Source organism: Thamnophis elegans, chromosome 13 (assembly GCF_009769535.1).
Source record: "Thamnophis elegans isolate rThaEle1 chromosome 13, rThaEle1.pri, whole genome shotgun sequence".
NCBI lineage: Eukaryota > Metazoa > Chordata > Lepidosauria > Squamata > Colubridae > Thamnophis > Thamnophis elegans.
Genome location: NC_045553.1, coordinates 6,431,731 through 6,454,718, shown reverse-complemented (window position 1 = coordinate 6,454,718; position 22,988 = coordinate 6,431,731). Strand labels below are relative to the sequence as shown.

At 47.5% G+C, this 22,988-nt stretch overlaps 1 protein-coding gene across 1 annotated transcript in view; it reads left to right on the top strand.

Moving 5' to 3' along the window:
• Positions 1-20,503, top strand: part of NOS1 (nitric oxide synthase 1) — an 83,044-nt gene extending 62,541 nt beyond the window's left edge. Inside the window, 12 exon segments of the mRNA XM_032230122.1 lie at positions 323-497; positions 1,669-1,807; positions 4,953-4,969; positions 4,971-5,032; positions 5,864-6,070; positions 7,917-8,085; positions 11,405-11,615; positions 14,674-14,761; positions 16,452-16,573; positions 19,087-19,235; positions 19,532-19,726; positions 20,381-20,503. Coding sequence (XP_032086013.1) covers positions 323-497; positions 1,669-1,807; positions 4,953-4,969; positions 4,971-5,032; positions 5,864-6,070; positions 7,917-8,085; positions 11,405-11,615; positions 14,674-14,761; positions 16,452-16,573; positions 19,087-19,235; positions 19,532-19,726; positions 20,381-20,503 — 1,657 coding nt within the window.
• Positions 20,504-22,988: the final 2,485 nt, after the last annotated feature.

Below are 22,988 nucleotides of genomic sequence, written 5' to 3'. Positions count from 1 at the left end.
GGAGAAGGAGGAGGAGGAGGAGGAGGAGAAAGAGGAGAAAGAGGAGGAGGAGGAGAAAGAGGAGGAGGAGGAGGTGGAGGAGGTGGAGGAGGAGGAGGAGGAGAAAGAGGAGGAGGTGGAGGAGGAGGAGGAGGAGAAAGTGGAGAAGAAAGAGGAGGAGGAGGAGGAGGAGGAAGAGGAGGAGGAGGAAGAGGAGGAGGAGGAGGCACAGATAACATGACTTTGACTGTTGAAACAAACTGCGTCCCTCCTGCCTCCGTGTTGGCTCTGCTTGGATGCCAGAAGCTTGTGGTCACTTGTGCCTTGGCTTACTTTCTTGCAGGTTCTCCGTCTTCGGGCTGGGCTCACGGGCTTACCCTCACTTCTGCGCCTTTGCCCGTGCTGTGGACACCCTCCTGCAAGAGCTGGGCGGGGAACGCATCCTGAGGATGGGCGAGGGGGATGAGCTGTGCGGTCAGGAGGAATCCTTCAGAACATGGGCCAAGAAAGTTTTCAAGGTAACCTACATTTAACCGATGTTTCTTGTTTGGGTCTCTGTTGTGACTCAGCAGAAGTTTGCTGTGAGTTGAGTCGGGATGTAGGAATAACAATGCAGCTGGGATTCTTTAGTGTGGTCTTCTGGAGATAAAAAGATGGTGCCACGCCCTGGTTGCAGAAGTCAACGTTCATTCATTCTTTTGTGGTTCGTCGTTCGTTTATGGAGAATTCAGTTCCGTTCCTGTTTGAGTTTGTGAGACACTTGGATAAGTGATTTTGCTTCTTGAAAACTTGGTGCTGTAAGAGTTTTGTTTCTACATTCTGCTGCGTAACCCTTGTTTGCAAGAGACTTTATGTTTATTTTGGGCTTGCAGCCAGAGTGAGCCAGGTCTGATAAAGTTATTTCCTTTTAAGTCTGTCTGACTGTCGTCTGTGAACGAGCGAGGAAGGAGGGTCAGAACAGGTCTCTAAGAGAGGAGTTGATTTTGAAGAGGGTCTATCAGTCTCTACACAACAATGATCGGGGCAGATTTTCACCCCACCCTGCCCCATGAAAACCCGAACCTCCAGTTCTCTGCAGGAACCCAAATGAAAGAAAGCCCTCCCTACAGTTGAGACCCTCACCTTTGCTTGAAGGTGTTCTGACCTAGGCTTCCCCAAAAAGCAACGAGAAACCAGACTCCTGGTCCCGGCAAAACCCCTTTTATTAAACCAACATGAATTCCTCTCATTCACATTCAGCAAAGGCCGAGTAAACAGTCCTTCAAAGGTGAATTTATTGGACGATGTGTAGAGTGAGTCGGGTGATGTGTAGCCATAATAACATTCTTCTTAGAAACTCAAGGTCATCTTTGTCTCTGCACCTGGCCGGATGTGGATGGGAGAAATCTGTCTCCCTGGCAGTGGAAGATTGGGCCGTGGGATGGACTGGTGGGTGTTGGGCCAGGGTCTTGAACTTTCAACTGGGTGGGGAAAACCGGGAAGCTTTTGGATTTGGGTTTCCCCAGATGCGCCAACATCACATCTCTAATAAAGTGGAACTTTGAGGGAACCCAAGCCACAGAATTTTATTTCATTGGAGGTGTTTTTGGGAACCTTGGCATCCACCCTGTTTGAGAGGGGAGGGACATTCTGGTAAGATACTCCTCCCCCTCTCTGGGCCTTTCCTTGAGTGCTTGGTGTGTCCTGCAGGCAGCGTGTGACGTGTTCTGTGTGGGAGACGACGTCAACATCGAAAAAGCCAACAACTCCCTCATCAGCAACGACCGCAGCTGGAAGAGAAGCAAGTTCCGGCTAACCTACGTGGCCGAGGCCCCAGAGCTGACCCAAGGTACCATTTGACAGGGGTGGGTTCCTGGCAGTTCTAAGCTCTTCTATAGAAGAGGTTCCACAAATCTACCATGCTGTTTAGAAACGGTTCCAGCTCCCTCCCCCCCGCCCGTCTGCACATCATCAAGATGAAGAATGAGAGGAGGAATTCTGGGAGTTGAAGTCCACAAGCCTTAAAGCTGTCAAGTTTGAACACCCCTGGGCTGTTTTTTTCTAAAGGGTTAGGGGTGCAAGGGTCTTGTAACTTAACAGCTTTAAGACTTGCAAACTTCAATGCCAGAGTTTCTGAGCCAACATGACTGGAGGAGGAATTCTGAGAGTTGAAGTCCACAAGTCTTAAAGCTGTCAACTTTGAACACCCCTGAGGTTTTTTTTTTTTTTCTAAAGGGTTAGGGGGGCAAGGGTCTTGTAACTTGGCAGCTTTAAGACTTGTGTGCTTGTGAGCCAACATTTTGGCTGCTAAGCAAGAGCGTTTTTAAGTGAGTTTCACCACATTTTACAAGTTGGCCATGCCCACCCAGTCACATGGCTGGCAAGCCACTCCCACCAGGTCACATGGCTGGAAAGCCACTCCCACAAAGCAGGTCACACCTACAGAAGAGATTCTAAAAAAATTTGAAACCCACCACTGCATTCGGGCCTTCCTAAAGATGCTGTCCTCCAGATGTCTATGGAGAATCCCAGTCATCCAGGTCATGGTTGTCCCAAAGATGCTTTTTTCAAGAGGGAACTGGACTTTCTGGTTCTTCCTTGAAGACGTTTCTCATCCAAGAAGCTTCTTCAGCTCTAACTGGACGGCAGTGGGGATGGAAGGATTTATATTCCTTGCAGATTGCTGGTCAGTGACCATCGTCCACTATCCAGTCACCTATCTCCACTCTACAACACAGGGTCAACTCATAAAGTTGCCATGGTGAGGAAAGCACATTCCACTCATACCTTCAATGGCTAGAGTCGTATCTCAGATGACTGCAGCAGGCTTGGGAGGGGTGCACCTCATTGGGGAATGTGATTAATGACACAGATTGATGGGAGGGAAGGAACAGGGGTAAAGTTCACCTATAATTCAAATAAGGCTTAGATGTGCCTGCAATATGGTGCTGCCAAAATGGTGCTCCTAATAAACGACTGGTTTTCTTTTGAAACTTGGATCCAGGCCCATGAATCAATCAGGGCATCTTTCGGAAACCTGACACACAGTCCATTCAACAGTTCCAAGAAGACACTACACCACGGGTGAAATTCAGCAGGTTCTGACAGGTTCTGGAGAACCGGTAGCAGAAATTTTGAATAGTTCAGAGAACCAGCAAATACCACCTCTGGCTGGCCCGAGAGTGGGGAGGGAATGGGGATTTTGAAGTATCCTTCCCCAGGCGTGGGGAGGGAATGGAGATTTTGCAGTATCCTTCCCCTGGAGTGGAGAGGGAATGGAGATTTTGCAGTATCCTTCCCCTGGAGACAGGAGGGAATGGAGATTTTGCAGTATCCTTCCCCTGGAGACAGGAGGGAATGGAGATTTTGCAGTATCCTTCCCTTGGAGTGAGGAGGGAATGGAGATTTTGCAGTATCCTTCCCCTGGAGTGTGGAGGGAATGGGGATTTTGCAGTATCCTTCCCCTGGAGTGAGGAGGGAATGGGGATTTTGCAGTATCCTTCCCCTGGAGTGAGGAGGGAATGGAGATTTTGCAGTATCCTTCCCCTGGAGTGTGGAGGGAATGGGGATTTTGCAGTATCCTTCCCCTGGAGTGAGGAGGGAATGGGAATTTTGCAGTATCCTTCCCCTGGCATGAGGAGGGAATGGAGATTTTGCAGTATCCTTCCCCTGGAGTGTGGAGGGAATGGGGATTTTGCAGTATCCTTCCCTTGGAGTGAGGAGGGAATGGAGATTTTGCAGTATCCTTCCCCTGGAGTGAGGAGGGAATGGAGATTTTGCAGTATCCTTCCCCTGGAGTGAGGAGGGAATGGGGATTTTGCAGTATCCTTCCCCTGGAGTGGGGAGGGAATGGGAATTTTGCAGTATCCTTCCCCTGGAGTGGGGAGGGAATGGGAATTTTGCAGTATCCTTCTCCTGGATTGGGGAGGGAATGGAGATTTTGCAGTATCCTTCCCCTGCCATGCCCACCACGCCATAGCCACAGAACCGGTAGTACAAAAAAATGAATTTCACCACTGCTCTACACCCATTTGCATGATTCAGGTGACCCTGAGGACACAGATAAACCTCCAGGTGGCCTCAATGGACTCTCTAAAAGAGTGCAAATGACCAGCTGTCCGCAAGGAGTATTAATCCTTCCATTTCCCACCCTCTTCAGTCAGTGCTGAAGAAGCTTCTTGGGTGAGAAGTGAAACGTCTTCAAAGAAAAGAAGCCAGAAAATCCAGTTGCCTCTTGAAAAAGCGCCTTTCTCTTCCATCCCTCGGAATCAATTGTGGCATTTCCAGAATTAGGCAGAAAGAACATGTGAGGGTCTTGTCTTCACTCTTCACTTCTCATTATCTACAGTGGCCTGGAAGCTTCTCACACTTCCATTGACTTCTGTTGGAGGATTTTGTGCGGAAACCTCTGTGTGTGGTTCCCATGTTAGGTACAGTGGACAATCAAGGATGGGGGAATGATAGAAAGGTGTGACAACAGAAAACAGAAAACAATACCTCTAGCAATAGAGATAGCACTTAAACTTATATATATATATATATATATATACCACTTCACGGTGCTTTACAGCCCTCTCTAAGCGGTTTACAGAGTCAGCCTTTTACCCCCAACAATCTGGGTCCTCATTTTACCCTCCTCGGAAGGATGGAAGGCTGAGTCAACCTTGAACCTGTCAAGATTGAACTTCTTGCAGTGGGCAGAGTTAGCCTGAAATAACAATAGCATTTAGACTTATATACCGATTTACAATGCTTTGCAGCCCTCTCTAAGCGGTGTACAGAGTCAGCCTCTTGCCCCCCAACAATCTGGGTCTCCTCATTTTACTCACCTCCAAAGGATGGAAGGCTGAATCAACTTTGAGCCCGGTGGGATTCGAACTGCCAAATTGCAGCCAACTGGCCGTGAACCGGCAGGCAGCAGAAGTAGCCTGCAGTACTGCCCTCTAACCCTTGCGCCACCGAGGCTCATAATATGATTCCTCTTTCCGTCCCAGGTTTATACAGCATCCACAAAAAAACGAGTGTACGCCGCTCGGCTGCTGGCCCGTCAGAATCTCCAAAGCCTCAAATCAAGGTAGGAATGGTAGAAAATGATCTACTCCCCCAAAAAGGGGGGGGTGTCATATAAAGAGTTTTGCAGGACTCCTACTGTGCTTCACCCCCCTCCATCTAAACATACAAGGCTAAAACATACAATGAAGGGTTGCAGGAACTGGGTATGGCTAGTCTAGTGAAGAGAAGGACTAAGGGAGACAGGATAGCAGTCTTCCAATATTTGAGGGGCTGCCAAGGAGAGGAAGGGGTTAAAGCTATTTTCCAAATTCCCCGAAGGCCAGAAAAGGAACAATGGATGGAAACTATAGCAATAGCAATAACAATAGCAGTTAGACTTATATACCGCTTCATAGGGCTTTCAGCCCTCTCTAAGCGGTTTACAGAGTCAGCATATCGCCCTCACAGTCTGGGTCTTCATTTCACCCACTCGGAAGGATGGAAGGCTGAGTCAACCTTGAGTCGGTGAGATTAGAACCGCTGAACTGCAGATAACAGTCAGCTGAAGTGGCCTGCAGTACTGCACCCTAACCACTGCGCCACCTCGGCTCTCTGACCAAACTGACCAAGGAGAGATTCAACCTGGAAATAAGGAGGAATTTCCTGACAGTGAGAACAATCAACCCATGGAGCAGAAGTTGCCTTCAGAAGTTGTGGGAGCTTCATCCCTGGAGGCTTTCAAGAAGAGAATGGACTGCCCTATGTCAGAAAGGGTTTAGGGTCCCCTGCTTGGGTGGTGGGGTTGGACTAGATGACCTCTATGGTCCCTTCCAACTCTCCTATTCTGTGTGCTTTTCAGTGTGCCGTTCTTGGTTTTGAAGACTGACTGTGTGTTCTTGAAACTTATTTTTAGCCGTTCCACCATTTTCTTGCGGCTTCATACGAACGGGCAGCAGGGGTTGCGTTACCTGCCCGGAGACCACCTGGGAGTATTTCCAGGAAACCACGAAGATTTGGTCAACACCTTGATTGAAAGACTGGAGGATGCCCCACCTACCAACCAGCTAGTAAAAGTCGAACTTCTGGAAGAGAGAACTACAGCTTTAGGTAAGAAGCCTTTGTGTCATCCTTCTTGTCTTTGTTTAACAAGTAAAAAAAAAATGAACACAATTAGTGGACAGAAGGCAGAGGAGAGGAGAGCAGTGGGTCCCTGGAACGAAAGAGCCACCGCTGCTAGCGAAGTCCCACCCTAGCTCTGGGGATAAAAGGCAGGGAGCGGAGATGAATAGATGTGGCAGAGGAGAGGAGAGCAGTGGGAATCTATGGGCCGGTCCTTGGGTCGGAAGAGCCACCGCTGCTAGCGAAGCCCCACCCTAGCTCTGGGGATAAAAGCCAGGGGGCGGAGATGAATAGATGTGGCAGAGGAGAGGAGAGCAGTGGAAATCTATGGGCCGGTCCTTGGAACGAAAGAGCCACCGCTGCTAGCGAAGTCCCACCCTAGCTCTGGGGATAAAAGGCAGGGAGCGGAGATGAATAGATGTGGCAGAGGAGAGGAGAGCAGTGGGAATCTATGGGCCGGTCCTTGGGTCGGAAGAGCCCCGCTGCTAGCGAAGTCCCACCCTAGCTCTGGGGATAAAAGCCAGGGGGCGGAGATGAATAGATGTGGCAGAGGAGAGGAGAGCAGTGGAAATCTATGGGCCAGTCCTTGGGACTGAAGAGGCATCACTGCTAGCGAAGCCCCACCCTAGCTCTGGGGATAAAAGGCAGGGAGCGGAGATGAATAGATGTGGCAGAGGAGAGGAGAGCAGTGGGAATCTATGGGCGGTCCTTGGGTCGGAAGAGCCACCGCTGCTAGCAAAGTCCACCCTAGCTCTGGGGATAAAGCCAGGGGGCAGAGATGAATAGATGTGGCAGAGGAGAGGAGAGCAGTGGAAATCTATGGGCCAGTCCTTGGGACTGAAGAGCCATCACTGCTAGCGAAGCCCCACCCTAGCTCTGGGGATAAAAGCCAGGGGGCGGAGATGAATAGATGTGGCAGCAGAGGAGAGGAGAGCAGTGGAAATCTATGGGCCGGTCCTTGGGACTGAAGAGCCACCACTGCTAGCAAAGCCCCACCCTAGCTCTGGGGATAAAAGCCAGGGGGGCGGAGATGAATAGATGTGGCAGAGGAGAGGAGAGCAGTGGAAATCTATGGGCCAGTCCTTGGGACGGAAGAGCCACCACTGCTAGCAAAGCCCCACCCTAGCTCTGGGGATAAAGCCAGGGGGCAGAGATTAATAGATGTGGCAGAGAGAGGAGAGCAGTGGAAATCTATGGGCCGGTTCTTGGGACAGAAGAGCCACCGCTGCTAGCGAAGCCCCACCCTAGCTCTGGGGATAAAGCCAGGGGGCGGAGATAAATAGATGTGGCAGAGGAGAGGAGAGCAGTGGAAATCTATGGGCTGGTCCTTGGGACTGAAGAGCCACCACTGCTAGCAAAGCCCCACCCTAGCTCTGGGGATAAAGCCAGGGGGCGGAGATGAATAGATGTGGCAGAGGAGAGGAGAGCAGTGGAAATCTATGGGCCAGTCCTTGGGACGGAAGAGCCACCATGCTAGCGAAGCCCCACCCTAGCTCTGGGGATAAAAGGCAGGGGGCGGAGATTAATAGATGTGGCAGAGGAGAGGAGAGGCAGTGGAAACTCTATGGGCGGTCCTTGGGACAGAAGAGCCACCGCTGCTAGCGAAGCCCCACCCTAGCTCTGGGGATAAAAGGCAGGGGCGGAGATGAATAGATGTGGCAGACAACTATTCATCTCCCTGCAGGACAAACTTGTTAGCCTGCGAGATAAACTTTTTGCCGCGGCTGCCGGCATTCATAATAAAGGAATATTTGGAGTTCACAAATCAGAGGGATTGTCGTGTTTGGGGAGCTGGGTCAGAACGCAGGATCTAACATGAACTTGTGACGCTGGTTTTGAACCTCCAGGTACATCAGCAACTGACCAACGAGGACCAGCATTCCCCCTTGTACCATATTCCAGGCGTTCAAATATTACCTGGACATCACTACCCCTCCCACACCCATTCTACTGCAACAGTTTGCCTTACTGGCCACCGACGAGAAGGAGAAGAAGCGCCTACAGGTTCTTAGCATGGTAAGAAAGTGGGGAAGAAGGTGGGCGATTAGCTCCCTCTCTTCCACAATGGCCAGAGCATCTGGGCAGGGATGGGCTTCAAAAATGGCCGCACCGGGTTCGCTGCTCTGTTGTTGGGTGGGCGTGGCCCATGGTGGGTGTGGCCTAGTCAGCCTCCTGCCCACGGCGGGGTGTGTGGGTGTGTTTTTCGCCCTCCCCAGGCTCCTTAGGCTTTCCTCGAGCCTCCGGGAAGGTGATAACTTCTGCCCCCCTGCATGACCTTGGGACACAGCAACAGTCATAAGTATGAATCAGTTGCCAAACCATCTGAATTTTGATGTGTGACCATGGGAGATGCAACAATTGACCTGGTGCGGCATTTGTAGCGTGTGAAAGATGGCCGTAAGTCACTTTTTTTCAAGTGCCGTTGTAGCTTTGAATCATCACTAAATGAACTTCGTAAGTCGAGGACTATCCTAGTTCTTTCTGTTCACCCATTTTCTATATAACAACTTCGATTTTTAAAATAATAATACCGTGTTTCCCCAAAAATAAGACAGGGTCTTATTTTCTTTTGACTCCCGAAATAAGCATTTGGCCTTATTTTCGGGGAGGTCTTATTATTTTTGAGGTTCAGGAGGCGGCGAGTGGGGTCACCTCATGGCTGCTGCTGTCTTGCAATTTTTTCAGGGAGCGCTTATTTTTAGTGCATGCGCTCAAAAGCCCGATGGGGCTTATTATCTGGGGAGGTCTTATTTTCAGGGAACAGGGTAGCATGGGTATAAATTTTGTTTTTCATGTTAAACTACGCACTAATAAGTATTTTGGGAAGCATTCAGAAGTGCCCAGTGTAATTTTTAAGCCATATTATCATTAATTATACATAATTATGCCATCTTGTCTGACCAGACTTAAGCTGAGTAGCCACTTTGTAAAAAAAATGTTTATTCCATCTCATCCATCATCCCTCCTGCGACAATTTATCTTCGCCCAGTTTGGTGAGTGGGAGGAATTCCATTTTCTAAGTTACAGTGACGTCTTGATTGAATGGACTAATTATTATGAGAACGGGTGACATTTACGAATGCCCATAAATTAGAAAGTTGCCTGGCTCGGTATGTAGTCATCCATGTGATTGACATCATTGCGAGAATGATGTCATTGCAAACGACCATTATGCAAATGGATGGATTCGTGTAAAGTACTTCCATGGATGATGAGTGAAACGTGCTTTGACACTATTACGAAATCGGCATTCTTTGCGTCAAAAAGTCACAATGCAAATCTCAGCAGAAATGTTTTATTGTATTCAAGTGTAATAATAGTAATAGCACTTAGAAAACAGCAACAGAAAATAGAAAACAACACCACTAGCAATAGCAACAGCGATAGCACTTAGATTTATATACACTTTACAGTGCTTTACAGCCCTCTCTAAGCGGTTTACAAAGTCAGCCTCTTGCAAACCCCAATGATCTAGCTCCTCCTTTTACCCCACCTCTGAAAGGATGGAAGGCTGAGTCAACTATGAGGTGGTCAGGATCGAACTCCTGGCAGTGGGCAGAGTTAATCTGCACTACTGCTTCACAGTGCTTTTACAGCCCTCTCTAAGCAGTTTACAAAGTCAGCCCTCTTGCCCCCAACAAGCTGGGTCCTCGTTTTACCCACCTAGGAAGGACAGAAGGCTGAGAAACCTTGAGCCAGGTCAGGGTCAAACTGCTAGCTGTGGGCAGAGTCAGCCTGCAATACTGTATTCTAACCACTGTGAAGGGAGGGAGGGAGGAAGGAGGGAGGAAGAGCAATAGTGATAATAGACTTATATACCACTTCACAGTGCTTTGCAGTCCTCTCTAAGTGGTTTACAAAGTCAGCCCCTTGACCCCCAACAATCTGGGTCCTCATTTTACCCACCTCCAAAGGATGGAAGGCTGAGTCAACCTTGAGCCTGGTCCAGAGGTGAGTTGTTACTGGTTTGCACTGGTTCAGGCAAACCGGTAGCAGAAATTGCAACTGGGTCACTGAACTGATAGGGACAGCAGGCTGGCCACACTCCTGAACCGGTTCCCTGGTCGCCCATGCATTGTTGGCATGTTTTTTTTAGACCTTTTTTAATGTTCTGAGCATGCACAGAACAATTATAGGCCACACCAGCAGCAACCCACCCCCTGCCTGATCAGATTTGAACTGCCAAATTGCAGACAGCCAACAGAAAGCAGAAGTAGCCTGCAGTCCCCACACTAACCACTGGGCCACCATAGCTCACGTACATTGTGGTTTCACTTCCATCAAACTCAAAATGACCAAACACCCAGTGTGCTCCTATTTCATCCTAAGAATTTTGTGCACACCCAGAAACAGATTATAGGATATATTGTACAGGGCTGCTGGAAAGTATCTAGCATGGGGACCAAAATGACACACGTGGAGCAGATACACAAGATATTTTTCTCACCGGCCCAAAGGTGTGGTACGCACATAATATTCCTCATTGACCTGACCAAGTTGTGTTAGCGATTGTTGTAATTAAGCCACTCCCCAGATGGAAGGATCAACAACAAATCGTTCATTATCCTTTTGACAGTTCAGTGCTGAAACAGTGCTGAACAGGGGGGGTGTCCCTTGTTCTTTGAAAGCTCCCATTTCATATCTAATGCCAGTCTGTGTTGTGGGAATGGAGGCCAAGATGTTTGTGTGCGTGTGTGTGTGTGTGTGTGTGTGGCCTGTAAAAGAGGATTAGGCAGATTCTTGGAGGATAAAGGAGGATAAAGCGTTTTTTCTTTCAGATGTAGCACTCCGGAGTTGTATTTGCATCTTGTCTACATCAGGACATGTCTTGTGTTGATCCTTTGGGAAGATCTTGTTCGGACTAGATAATCGTCAGTCTGATCCATATAGCTTGGCTGTAACGGATTCAAACTCAGCAAAGGACGCTCAGGTTTTTTGCCTGGAGCTAAACTCACTGCCCTTCTTTCTTTTCTTTCTTTCTTTCTTTATTTCTTTCTTCTTTCTTTCTTTCTTCTTTCTCTATACTCTCTCTCTCCCTCTCTATCATCTTCCTCTCTCCCTCTCCCTCTCTCTCTTTCTCTCTCTCTCTCCCTCTCTCTCTCTCCTCTCTCCCTCTCTATCATCTTCCACTCTCTCTTTCTCTATCGCTCTCCCTCTCTTTCTCTCCCTCTTTCTATTCCTCTCTCCGCTCTCTTTCCTATTTCTCTCTCTCTTCTCTCTCCCTCTCTCTCATCTTCCTCTCTCTCTCTCTCTTTCTCTCTCCCTCTCTCTCTTTCTCTCTTCTCTCTCTCCTCTCTCTCTCTCCCCTCTCTCTCTCCCTCTCTCGCTCTCACAGGGTCTCCAGGATTATGAGGAATGGAAGTGGTCGAAAAACCCCACCATGGTAGAAGTGCTGCAGGAATTCCCATCCGTGCAGATGCCTTCGACCCTCCTGCTAACCCAGCTCCCTCTGCTTCAACCCCGTTACTATTCCATTAGTTCCTCCCCAGATATGTACCCGGATGAAGTCCATCTCACAGTGGCTGTGGTGTCCTATCGCACCAGAGGTAAACCACACTATCTGTTCTGACTGAGGCTTCCCAAGAGCATGAAGCAAACTCCTTGTCCCAACAAAAAACCCTTTTATTAATTGACTGTGAATTCTGCTCATTCACAGCAGGCTAAGTCTTTCAAAGGAGGATTTATGGTCACAGACTTTATCTGGCTTGGAGAGCTGCCAGGCTGATATCTGCAAAACTTGGCAAGGAGTCTTGGAGAGTAACAAACCAATTAAGCAAACTAATGGTCTCCTGCAAACTCCACTCTCCTTTTGCTCCTCTTTTATTTCCTCTGGGAGGGGCCATTCATTGTCCCCTGTGGCCTTACTCCCAAGTCGGCCCCTGTTCTTTATCTGTTCCCTTCGTCTGGCAACTCTGTGCATGCACACACTGGGAACAGGCTCCAGCTGTTCCTCTGCCTCACTGATGTCCGACTCCGAAGGCAGCTGAGAACTGTCAGACGGCTCTGGCCCTCTCTCTGCCTCTGACACGGAGCCCTCATCCGAGCCTTCCCCGGACTCCAGTAATGGCCCAGGTTCCTCCTCAACCTCCTCATTGTCCGAACCTTCTGCCAGCTCCACTGGCCACTGGCGGGTCACAACACTATCTGTGGCCTGGAAAGCAGAATCAGACCCAAGCAAAGCAAGGCAAGCCCCACCAAATGAACAAAACTGCCTTGGCCAAATATGATAATATGATTTCTTGGGAGAGCTGAATTTAGCAATGCACTAAGCTGGACTGATCTGCAAAGTGAAGAGCTGATTATTTCTGCTTGGAAACATGTGATAAAGAAGCTAAGACAGAGGCCCCCAACCCTCGTACGGCAGCCCACTACTGGCCCATGGCCTGTTCGAAACTGGGAGAAATGGGAAATCACGTGCACACAAAGCTCCACTTGCTCCACTTGCACACGTGGAACTTCATGTGCAAATGCCTGCCGCTAACGTGAGTGGAACAGAAGGTGCTTGCGCACGAAACTCCAATTCTGTGAGGGGAGACTGCTCACACAAATGGAGCTGTGCATACACATGCACCTGCCATTCTCTCTCTCTCTCTCTCTCTCTCTCTCTCACACACACACACACACACACACACACACACACACACACCAAGGCAGCCTGGACTGCCAAAGCTGGAAAGCTTGAGGGCAGCAGAACTAAGACCCATTCAACAAATCAGCACCATGGAGAGCTCCACTTGTTCGCTTAGTGTCTCCTGCTAGGTTTTTTTCCTCCCCTCTGATTCTTTGCAGTAAGAAACCTTTGGGGGAGAGATCTTTGATGTTCACTAAGCATTCTTTCCTCCTTAGCCTTTGTCTCCAAGCCCAAGGTCCCCATTGTAGCCCAGGATAAACGGCATAATTTTGCCAAGCACTACGTCCCCGGTGGGGATTAGTCTTCCATTTCAAAGATAAAAGCACATTACAAGCAAAGTTGTGAGGACGGCCATCTCTGGCTTCACATTGATGGACTGCAGAATGTGTTACATCTGGGCCATATGCGGTGGCCTGTTTTGGCAGAGGTATTGGTTTCGAAGCCTCTGGTAAAACATCAAACCAGGAGACAGAAGAAGAAAAATAGTCCACACCGACCGACTTTTCAAGCCCAAGTAACTGATAATGCTGTTATGATGGACAAATGATTTCAATGCATTTGGATTGTGCATTGCTTCATATGTGAGCCCAAAATGGGTGTATCCAAAACGTGATATAAATCAGTGGTGGGTTGCACTTACCTTCACTACCTGTTTGCTGATCGCGCACGGCAGTGGTGGGTTTCAAAACTGTCGAACCTACTCTGTGGGTGTGGCCTCCTTTGTGGGAGTGGCTTGCAGCCCATGTGAGCGGATATGAAGATGCCGACGACACCTTGTCAGAACCACCTAAATTACCTCACACACAGCACTGGCATGCAGAAGAATAGGATGTAAACTTCTTTTTTAAAAGGCATCTTTGGTTTGCGTTTAAAACAACTTCAACACACGCAATGTTCTGATTGCACCACAAACGCAGTAGTCATCCTTACCTTTCACAGAGGCACTGAGTTTTATAAATATTGAGCATGATAGTGTAGAATAATCATATCCAGGACCAGTGGTGGGTTTCAAAAATTTTGGAACCTTTTCTGTAGGTGTGTCCTGCTTTCTGGGTCCACTGATGGAATCTCTTCTAACCGGTTCGGTAGGTTTGACGAACCAGTTTCTACCGAATAGGTGCGAACTGGTAGGAACCCACCTCTGGCGCACGGGCCTGACTCGTGCGGTGCACGCATGTGACACCACCGCCCCTGCAACAACCAGCTGATTATCAGGGCTTGTGCAGGCGCCACACACGGTGTGTAATTTACCTTTTGCCATAAAACAGGTATAGAGCGCAGGCAGGTGGGCAGGACAAAAGAGCCCATCGTAGTGGTTCGCTCTCAGCTGCCAAACCGGGCTGAACCAGCAGCAACCCACCTCTGATATAAAATGCTATAATATAGTAAGGTAAAGGTTTCCCCCGCACATGCGTGCTAGTCGTTCCCAACTCTAGGAGGTGGTGTTCATCTCCGTTTCAAAGCCGAAGAGCCAGCGCTGTCGAAGACGTCTACGTGGTCATTGGGACGGCATGACTCAATACCAAAGGCGCACAGAACGCTGTTCCCTTCCCACCAACGCGGTTCTTATTTTTCTACTTGCATTTTTACCTGCTTTCAAACTGCTCAGGTTGGCGGAAGCTAACGGGAGCTCACTAGTTTATGCGGCGCTAGGGATTCGAACTGCCAAACTGCCAACCTTTCTGACCGACAAACTTAGTGTCTTAGCCACTGAGCCACTGCATCCCTCATAAATATAGCATTTATACAACATACTGTAAATATAGTATTTATATACTTTATAAGCCTCTTTATCATGCCCATAATATCATTGTCCTCAGTGTTTGTAGATTACATCCTGACACTCCCCTTGAACATTAGAACATTGAAGTTAAAGTGTTTTCTTTTTAAAAGTGTGTGTGTATGTGTGTGTATGTGCGTGCTTTTGGAATCTCACCCAAATATGATCTAACACCGTTTGCATCTTTTCCTAGATGGCGAAGGCCCAATACACCATGGAGTATGTTCTTCCTGGTTCAACCAGATACAGGAGGATGAAGTAGTTCCGTGCTTCGTTAGAGGGTAAGGTGGGATGAAGTGAAGATTCGAAAATGAAACTGAACCACTTGGGTGCCAGTCTGCTTTCAATCTTGTTGAAGTTTCCAGACACAGGTTCCACTTTAGTCCAGGTCCATGATGTGGCACATGCAGCCATATTGCCTGGCAGCACCCGTTCCTCTTCTGGGTTTCTGGCACGCATGTGCACACAACAATCAGCTGGCCTTTGGGTGTGTGGCAGTGCCAGAAACTGGAAGACCTGGTCTTCTCTTTTCTGGCGTGAGTAGGCATGCCGGCCAGTTGATTGGTAACTGGAAGACTTGCCGGAAACTAGAAGTACATTTCCCGGTGCACGCATGCCCCCTGGGCAACTTCTCTTCCTGGGCGTGGCCCAAATGAGTGTGAACCATGCACACACGCCCGACGTGCTCCCTTTTGGTACTTGGTGCTGCGCACACGCTCCCTTTTTGGCCCTCAGTACCAAAACTGTTTGCCATCACTGTTCTAGGTTGACCACAATGCTAAGAATCAATTCACTTGCTATTTAACCTTTGACTCCAAAATGTCTCTTGGTCAAAGCCGAAACTGCATTACAGGTAGGAATCTTTGACTTAAACAAGCATTCATCGAATGATGGTTCAAAGTTACAACAGCCTCGGAAAAAGTGATTGTACGTCCTTAAGTTATAACGAGAGATTCTGCTTGTTATAAAACTTCAACCGTAGGACCAATTCCCTAGGGATGGTGGAAGCATTTTTTCTCCAGGTATATTCATACAATAGTCGGGTGGCTGATAAATGTTTTACTTCGGATTAAAGTAGATTAGCTTCTTCCACCTTCGGCGCTCTCTTCAACCTGAACCACTTTAAGATGCACGGACTTCAATAGAATGGGATTCTTTATTGGCCAAGTGTGATTGGACACACAAGGAATTTGTCTTTGGTGCATAGGCTCTCAGTGTATATTAAAAAGTCCTTCGGGATTGGGCAGCATATAAATGTGGTTAATTAAATTAAATTAAATTTAAATTAAAAAATCATCAAGAATCATAAGGTACGACACTTAATGACAGTCATAGGATACAAATAAGCAATCAAATCATACTAGGAAACAATCAGTATAAATCGTAAGGATACAAGCAACAAAGTTACAGTCATACAGTCGTAAGTGGGAGGAGATGGATGATAGGAACGATGAGAACATTAATAGTAACACAGCCTTAGTGAATAGTTTAACAGTGTTGAGGGATTTAGTTGTTAAGCAGTGTGATGGCATTCGGGGAAAAACTATCCTTGTGTCTAGTTGTCGTGGTGTGCAGGGTCGTTTTGAGGATAGGAGCTGAAACAATTTAAGCCCAGGATGCGAGGGGTCTGTAGCTATTTTCACAGCCCTCTTTTTGACTCGTGCAGTGCGCAGGTCCTCAATGGAAGGCAGGTTGGTAGCCATTGTTCCTTCTGCAGTTTTAATTATCTGTTGAAGTCTGTGTCTTCAGGCTTCAGCTGCTCATCTGCCTCGCTATTATCTAGCTCCGAAGGCAGCTGAGACCTGCCAGACGGCCTTGGCCCAATCTCCAACTCAGAGTCCTCATCCGAGCCTTCCCCAGACTCCAGCACTGGCCCCCGTTCCTGCCCAACCTCCTCACTGCCCGACTCTGCTGCCGACTCTGCTGGCCGCTGGAAGGCCACAACGTGAAACTCCTGTTTTGTTTCTCCAGGGCACCTGGATTTCACATGCCACAAGATCCCAAGCTTCCCTGCATTCTGATTGGCCCCGGGACTGGAATTGCACCTTTTCGGAGCTTCTGGCAACAGCGGCTCTTTGATCTCAAACATAAAGGTTGGTTAATTTGGGGAAAAGTAAATGGATAGGCGATGTGCAACAGTAGCAAACAAACAGATTTCAGGGAGAGGATATATTTTGATACGCACGAGTCGTGCGCTAAAAGACGAACCTCTTTGGAAATCTCTCTCGCCTTTGGATCTCTCTCTCTCCTTCTGTTTCTCTCCTCCTCCTCCTCCTCCTCCACCACCACCACCACCACCACCACCACCACACACAGTTGTGTGCAATTTTGGACCATGATCTGGAGGGTGTTTGCATCTGATTTTAGGTGTTGCTTCCCATGGACAAAAACACCTGCGCTGTCTGGAAAGATTGATCATTGAGGCTCTCTAGAACAGTGGTCACCAACTGGTGGTCCACAGAAAAATTATTTGCATTTTTTACATTGCACTAAATCAGGGGTCCTCAAACTACGGCCCCTGGGCCGGATACGTACAATGAACGCTTGTGTTGCTGCAGAGAGTCTCCCCCTTTGGGGTCTTTTTGTGCGGGTCGGAGCGGGGCAGAAATTCCAACTTGGGGTCTGCTTCAGCCTCCTGGTGGGGGGCTTTGGGCGAAGGCTGGAGGGAAGAGCCGCTGGTGGCGAAGAGCTGGAGGGCCTTGTTCCAGTGGGACTGCATCATGGCCTGGAACTGGCTGACCATCTCAGCCCACTGAGCCTCCAGGCGCCGGCACCTGGCCTTGCACTCCCGCAGGTCTTCCCTCTGCTTGGAAAGCCCATGCTCGTAGTCCTCGGTGAGATGCTTCTGCTGAGCCTCCTTCTTGGCCAGATCCAATTTGAACTGAGCTGTTTTGCCAACTCCTTTCTCCTGGGGGCTGCTTAGCTCCAGCAACTCCTTCCTGTTGGGGCCCTAAGGAGCCCGGGCGGGCAAACGAGGAGTGGCGAGTAGAGGCTGGCAAGGCGCCCCTCAACGTGAATGACATCGAGTTGCCCACACCCACCCAGTCACATAACCATCTAGCCACACCAACCCGGCCAGTCAGTAGGCAGATCATATTAGTGGTCTGCAGAATTTAAAAGTATGAATTTAATAGTCCCTGAGGTCCGAAAGGTTGATGACCCCCTGAACTAGAACATTGAGTCTCTGTGGAAATTCTCGATCGTCCATGTCATGGGGGTCCTAAAGCTTTTTTTTTTCAATAGGCAACTGGACTTTTGGTTTAATTTGTATATCATGGCAGGCTAAGCTAAAATGTGGTTTGATAGCTTCTAATTTCCAATGTTGTAGAGGAACCCAACTGTTGCCTTAAGAATTTTTATGAACCTGGTTATCAATTTGAGCTGTCACCTGGTTTGTATGTTCAGGCAATCTATGTGATATATTTCATTTCGTTATCCTGAGTTTAGAGGACTGCACAAACCAGCGTGGAATCAATATACGGAGGAAGTTAGAAGGTTCACCCAAGGATTAGAGATCTGGAGGCAAAACCATATGAGTGAATGACTGAGTTAATTAAATATGTCTAGTCTAATGAAGAGAAGGACTAGGGGAGGTATGATACCAACCTTCTAGTACTTGAGGGCCGGTCATGGAGAAGAGGGGATTAACCTGTTAGATAAGCTCCCCGTTGGGAGAGCAAGTACTTTCAGAGAAGCGTTGTGAGAGTTGTGTTGGAGAACACACAAACCAGCATACAGAGACACTGCAGTTTAAATAGGCTTTTACCTTCGTGGAAATAGAGGTATCAGAGTCCATCAAACAGTCCAAGTCATACACGGATAAGACAGTCAGTCATCAATGTCTTTCAGTTAAGGGATACTCCAAATAACATAGTCCATAATCATACAAACAGTCCGCTACTCAAAGTTTGCTAGCAGTTGCAAAACTTACAATAGCTCATGGCACTTTCTAACAGCCAGCTTCCAAAACACTCAGATCAGATCATCCCAGCATCTAACAAACAGAGAGCTAACAGTCATTCTGGCTCCCTCTTATGGCCGATTGAGGAAACAGCAACCAATCACATTTTACAGTATGATTTAAAGAAACAGGTACAGCATTGTTACATGATGTATATATTACCAACCCAACCGTTAGATTATATTCCTAACATTCCTATTCTCCAAAGCACTTGAAGGCAGGACAAGAAGTAATGGATGGAAGATCATTAGAGATCCAATCTAGAACTGAGGAGAAATTTCCTGATAGTGAGAACAATTAATCAGTGGAAAATGGAAGTTGTAGGCGCTCCATCACTGGAGGTTTTAAGAAGGTACTATGTATGCTCTGCCGGGTTTCCTAAAAATGTCCTAGTTGATTCATGAGCCTCAAGCCAAGTTTCAATACAAAACTAGTCATTTATTAGGAGCACCATAGGCAAGATATTTTCGCGGTCAGATCTAAGCCTTGTTTGAGTTATAGCTGAACTTTACCCCGTTCCTTCCCTCCCCTCAGTCTGTGTCATAAATCACATTCCCCAATGAGGTGCACCCCTCCCAAGCCTGCTGCAGTAATCTGAGATCCAACTTCAGCCGACCCTTCTTCTCCTCCCAATCTTCTCACCAGGGCTGAAACCATGCCCCATGACACTGGTCTTCGGTTGCCGACAATCCAAGATCGATCACATTTACAAAGAAGAGACTCTACTGGCCAAGAGCAGCGGGATCTTCAAAGAGCTGTTCACAGCCTATTCTCGTGAACCAGAAAAACCAAAGGTAATTCCCCCCCCCTTATCCACATCCCACCCCAAGCTGATTCCTGGTCATTTCCAGATTTCTGTCGTTCAGACAAGTCAGCCATCGACAGGCACATCGAGATAAACAATGTCTACACACCATTCCAAAGAGAGTAAAAAAGCAAAGTCAATGGGGAGGGGAGCTGGATTGGCTCAACGGCTCCATGATTCCCTTACCTGCAAAAGGTTGTCAAATCTGGTGTGACTCATTTAACAACTGCCTTCAGTCAAGGACTACCCGCCAATGTGGTGTAAAACTCCTTTTCCTTTTTATAGAAATATGTGCAGGACATCCTGCAGGAGCAATTGGCGAGCTCAGTGTACAAAGCACTGAAGGAGAAAGGTGGCCATGTCTATGTGTGCGGGGATGTCACCATGGCTGGAGATGTCCTCAAGACCATCCAAAGCATCGTTCGGGAACAGGGGAAGCTGTCAGCCGAGGAAGGCATTGCGTTCATTAGCAAACTGAGGGTGAGCCGCCATGTCAAGGTTCCAAGTAAATAAATAAATCCATACCAGGAAAGTTCCTCAAAGAACAATTCATTGGGATATATCAGACTGGCACAAAGCTGGTGAAAACCGACTCCAAAAGTTCTTGCGGTTTTTACCTTCTTGAAAGTGAAAGTTTGCCACTTTCACTTTGCCACTTTGGTAAAATGCTGCCTTTAGCCTTCATAAGACTTGCCAGTTAGAAAAGGTGCTACTAAACTCTTCCTGATCTCTCTCTCTCTCTCTCTCTCCTCTCTTCTCTTTTTCTCTCTTACTTTCTCTCTTCTCTCTCTCTCTCACCCGTCTTTCTCTCATTCTCCTACTCTCACTCTCTTTCTTCTGTTTCTCTCCCTCTCCTTTGTTTCTCTATTTCTCATTCTCTTTCCTTCTATCTCTTTCTTTTTTCTCTTTTTCTCACTCTCCTTCTCCTGTCTCTTTCTTTTTCTCTCTCCCCCTTTTTCTCTCTCCTTTTTTTCTCTATTTCTCATTCTCTTTCCTTCTAACTTTCTCTCATTTCTTTTTTCTCTATTTTTCTCTCTCTTTCTTCTGTTTTTCTCTTCCTCTTCCTCCTCCTCTCCCTCTCTCCCCTCCCCTCCCTCTCTCCCCTCCCCTCCCCACAAACATATCATTTTGCAGGATGACAACCGATACCATGAAGATATCTTCGGGGTCACTCTACGCACATACGAAGTGACCAACCGCCTCCGATCAGAGTCCATCGCGCAGATCGAGGAAAGCAAAAAAGACACAGATGAGTGAGCGCCTTTTTCCAGCTTTTGCAAAATGTTCCCTTCTCACCTGGGCTTCTGGGTTCTCAAAATGTGTTGGGGGGAAATGAACACCTTTCATAGTTTGGAGGGATCAGTAGCGAAATGAGAGACTGCTCAACTTTCAAACTTTCATAAAAAAATTTAGGCGGGCTAAAAGGAGAATCAGAAATTCTCCTGCATTTCTCCTGCCAGATCTCACATACAGAGTTTTGCTTTAGAAATTATTCCAAAGACAATCTTGGAGGTATTTTCTTGAGCATGATCTTCTTGCTCTTATTTTGTAAGGAAGTGACCAATGAACAGGTGCGAAAGTCCTCTTTTGCATTGTCCGGGCTTCTCCCAGCCATCCCCCCCCCCCCCATCCTGTTGCACCTCAAGGGATGAAATCCAGAAGGAATTTCTTCCTTGGGATCCTGAAGGAAGAAAAAATCTCTTTCTCCAAGAGTCCTCCTGGTTGAGGATTTTTCGGCCCATAGATTTGTGGTGGAGAAATTCAGTTGTGTCCCACCTGTAGTTTGAACACTCCTAGCAGGACAGAATATTTGAGCCAGTTTGGTCTAGCAGAGGGATCAGCAACCCACAGCTCTGGAGCCACAATGTGGCTCTTTCATCCCTCTGCTGTGGCTCCCTGTTGCTCAAAATATGCGTCACAACCACCAAAGTGTGACACCCACCAGCATTCAATTTATTGAGCTTTTCGACCCCAGTAGCAATAGCAATAACAGTTAGACATATACCGCTTCATAGGGCTTTCAGCCCTCTCTAAGCGGTTTACAGTGTCAGCATATTGCCCCCAACAATCTGGGTCCTCATTTTACCCACCTCGGAAGGATGGAAGGCTGAGTCAACCCTGAGCCGGTGAGATTTGAACCGCCGAACTGCAGCTAACAGTCAGCTGAAGTAGCCTGCAGTGCTGTACTCTAACCACTGCGCCACCTCAGCTCTTAGGCCAACCTAAGTAGGCCAACCATGGATAAATCCAAGGAAAGAAATGTTTCGGAAGAAAAACAGAAAGTTTAATTCAACTACATATGCTAGTTCTATGGACGCTCAGGAAATAGTCAGACACGGGAAGGGTTTTGTGACTCCCGGTGTTTTCTTTTCTGTGGGAAACAGGTCCAAATGGCTCTTTGAGTGCTTAAAGTTGCCAACCCCTGGTCTAGCAGTTAAGGCACCAGGATAGAAAGAGATGGAGATGGTGAGTTCTAGTTTCATAACCGTGAAAGCCAGCTGGGTGACTTTGAGCCATCACCAGGCGGCAGTGAGTTCTAGTTCCACCATAGGAACAAAAGTCAGCCAACGACCTTGGACCAATCACCAGGAGATGGTGACTTCTAGTTCTAGCTTCATAGCCATGAAAGCCAGCTGGGTGACTTTGAGCCATCACCAGGAGGCAGTGAGTTCTAGTTCCACCATAGGAACAAAAGTCAGCCGACGACCTTGGACCAATCACCAGGAGATGGTGACTTCTAGTTCTAGCTTCATAGCCATGAAAGCCAGCTGGGTGACTTTGAGCCATCACCAGGAGGCAGTGAGTTCTAGTTCCACCTTAGGAACAAAAGTCAAGCAATGATCTTGGACCAATCACCAGGAGATGATGAGTTCCAGTTCCACCTTAGGCATGAAACCCAGCCGAGTAACTTTGGACTAATCTCCAGGCAACTGTGAGTTCTAGTCCCGTCTTAACTATGAAACCCAGCTGGGTGACTTTGAGCCCGTCTGCCCTTCTCAGCCCAAGTCACCTAGTCGTTGAATTTCAATTTTTAAGTCCTGGTATCTTGCGATTTTTTCATGTTCCTTCTCGGCGACCCTGCTATCACCTGGTATTGCGATGTCTATGATTGTGACATTATTATTATTATACAATTGTATCACAGCGGCCAGTTGTTTTGGCGGATTTGGCATTGGTTACTAGTTGGGCCCCACCCAGGGGCCTAGGACGTCGTAACGTATTTTCGTAATATGCGTGCAGATCCAAGCAGTGCGGCTTTTTGCATTTGACTGATGGTTATTTTGTCAATTTTTAACTCTTTTAAATGTAATTCCAGTGCTTTTGGAATAGCACCCAGTGTGCCAATTACCACTGGAATAATAATAATAATAATAATAATAATAATAATAATAATTATTATTATTATTATTATTATTATTATTCAATTAAAAATTGAAATTCAACGACTATGGCACAAACCAGCAGTGGTAATTCCAGTGGTAATTGGCACACTGGGTGCTATTCCAAAAGCACTGGAATTACATTTAAAACAGTTAAAAATTGACAAAATCACCATCAGTCAAATGCAGAAAGCCGCACTGCTTGGATCTGCATGCATATTACGAAAATACGTTACAACGTCCTAGGCCCCTGGGTGGGGCCCGACTAGTAACCAATGCCAAATCCGGCGAAACAACTGGCTGCTGTGATACAATTGTATAATAATAATAATAATGGGATATATATTTTCATATATATGAAA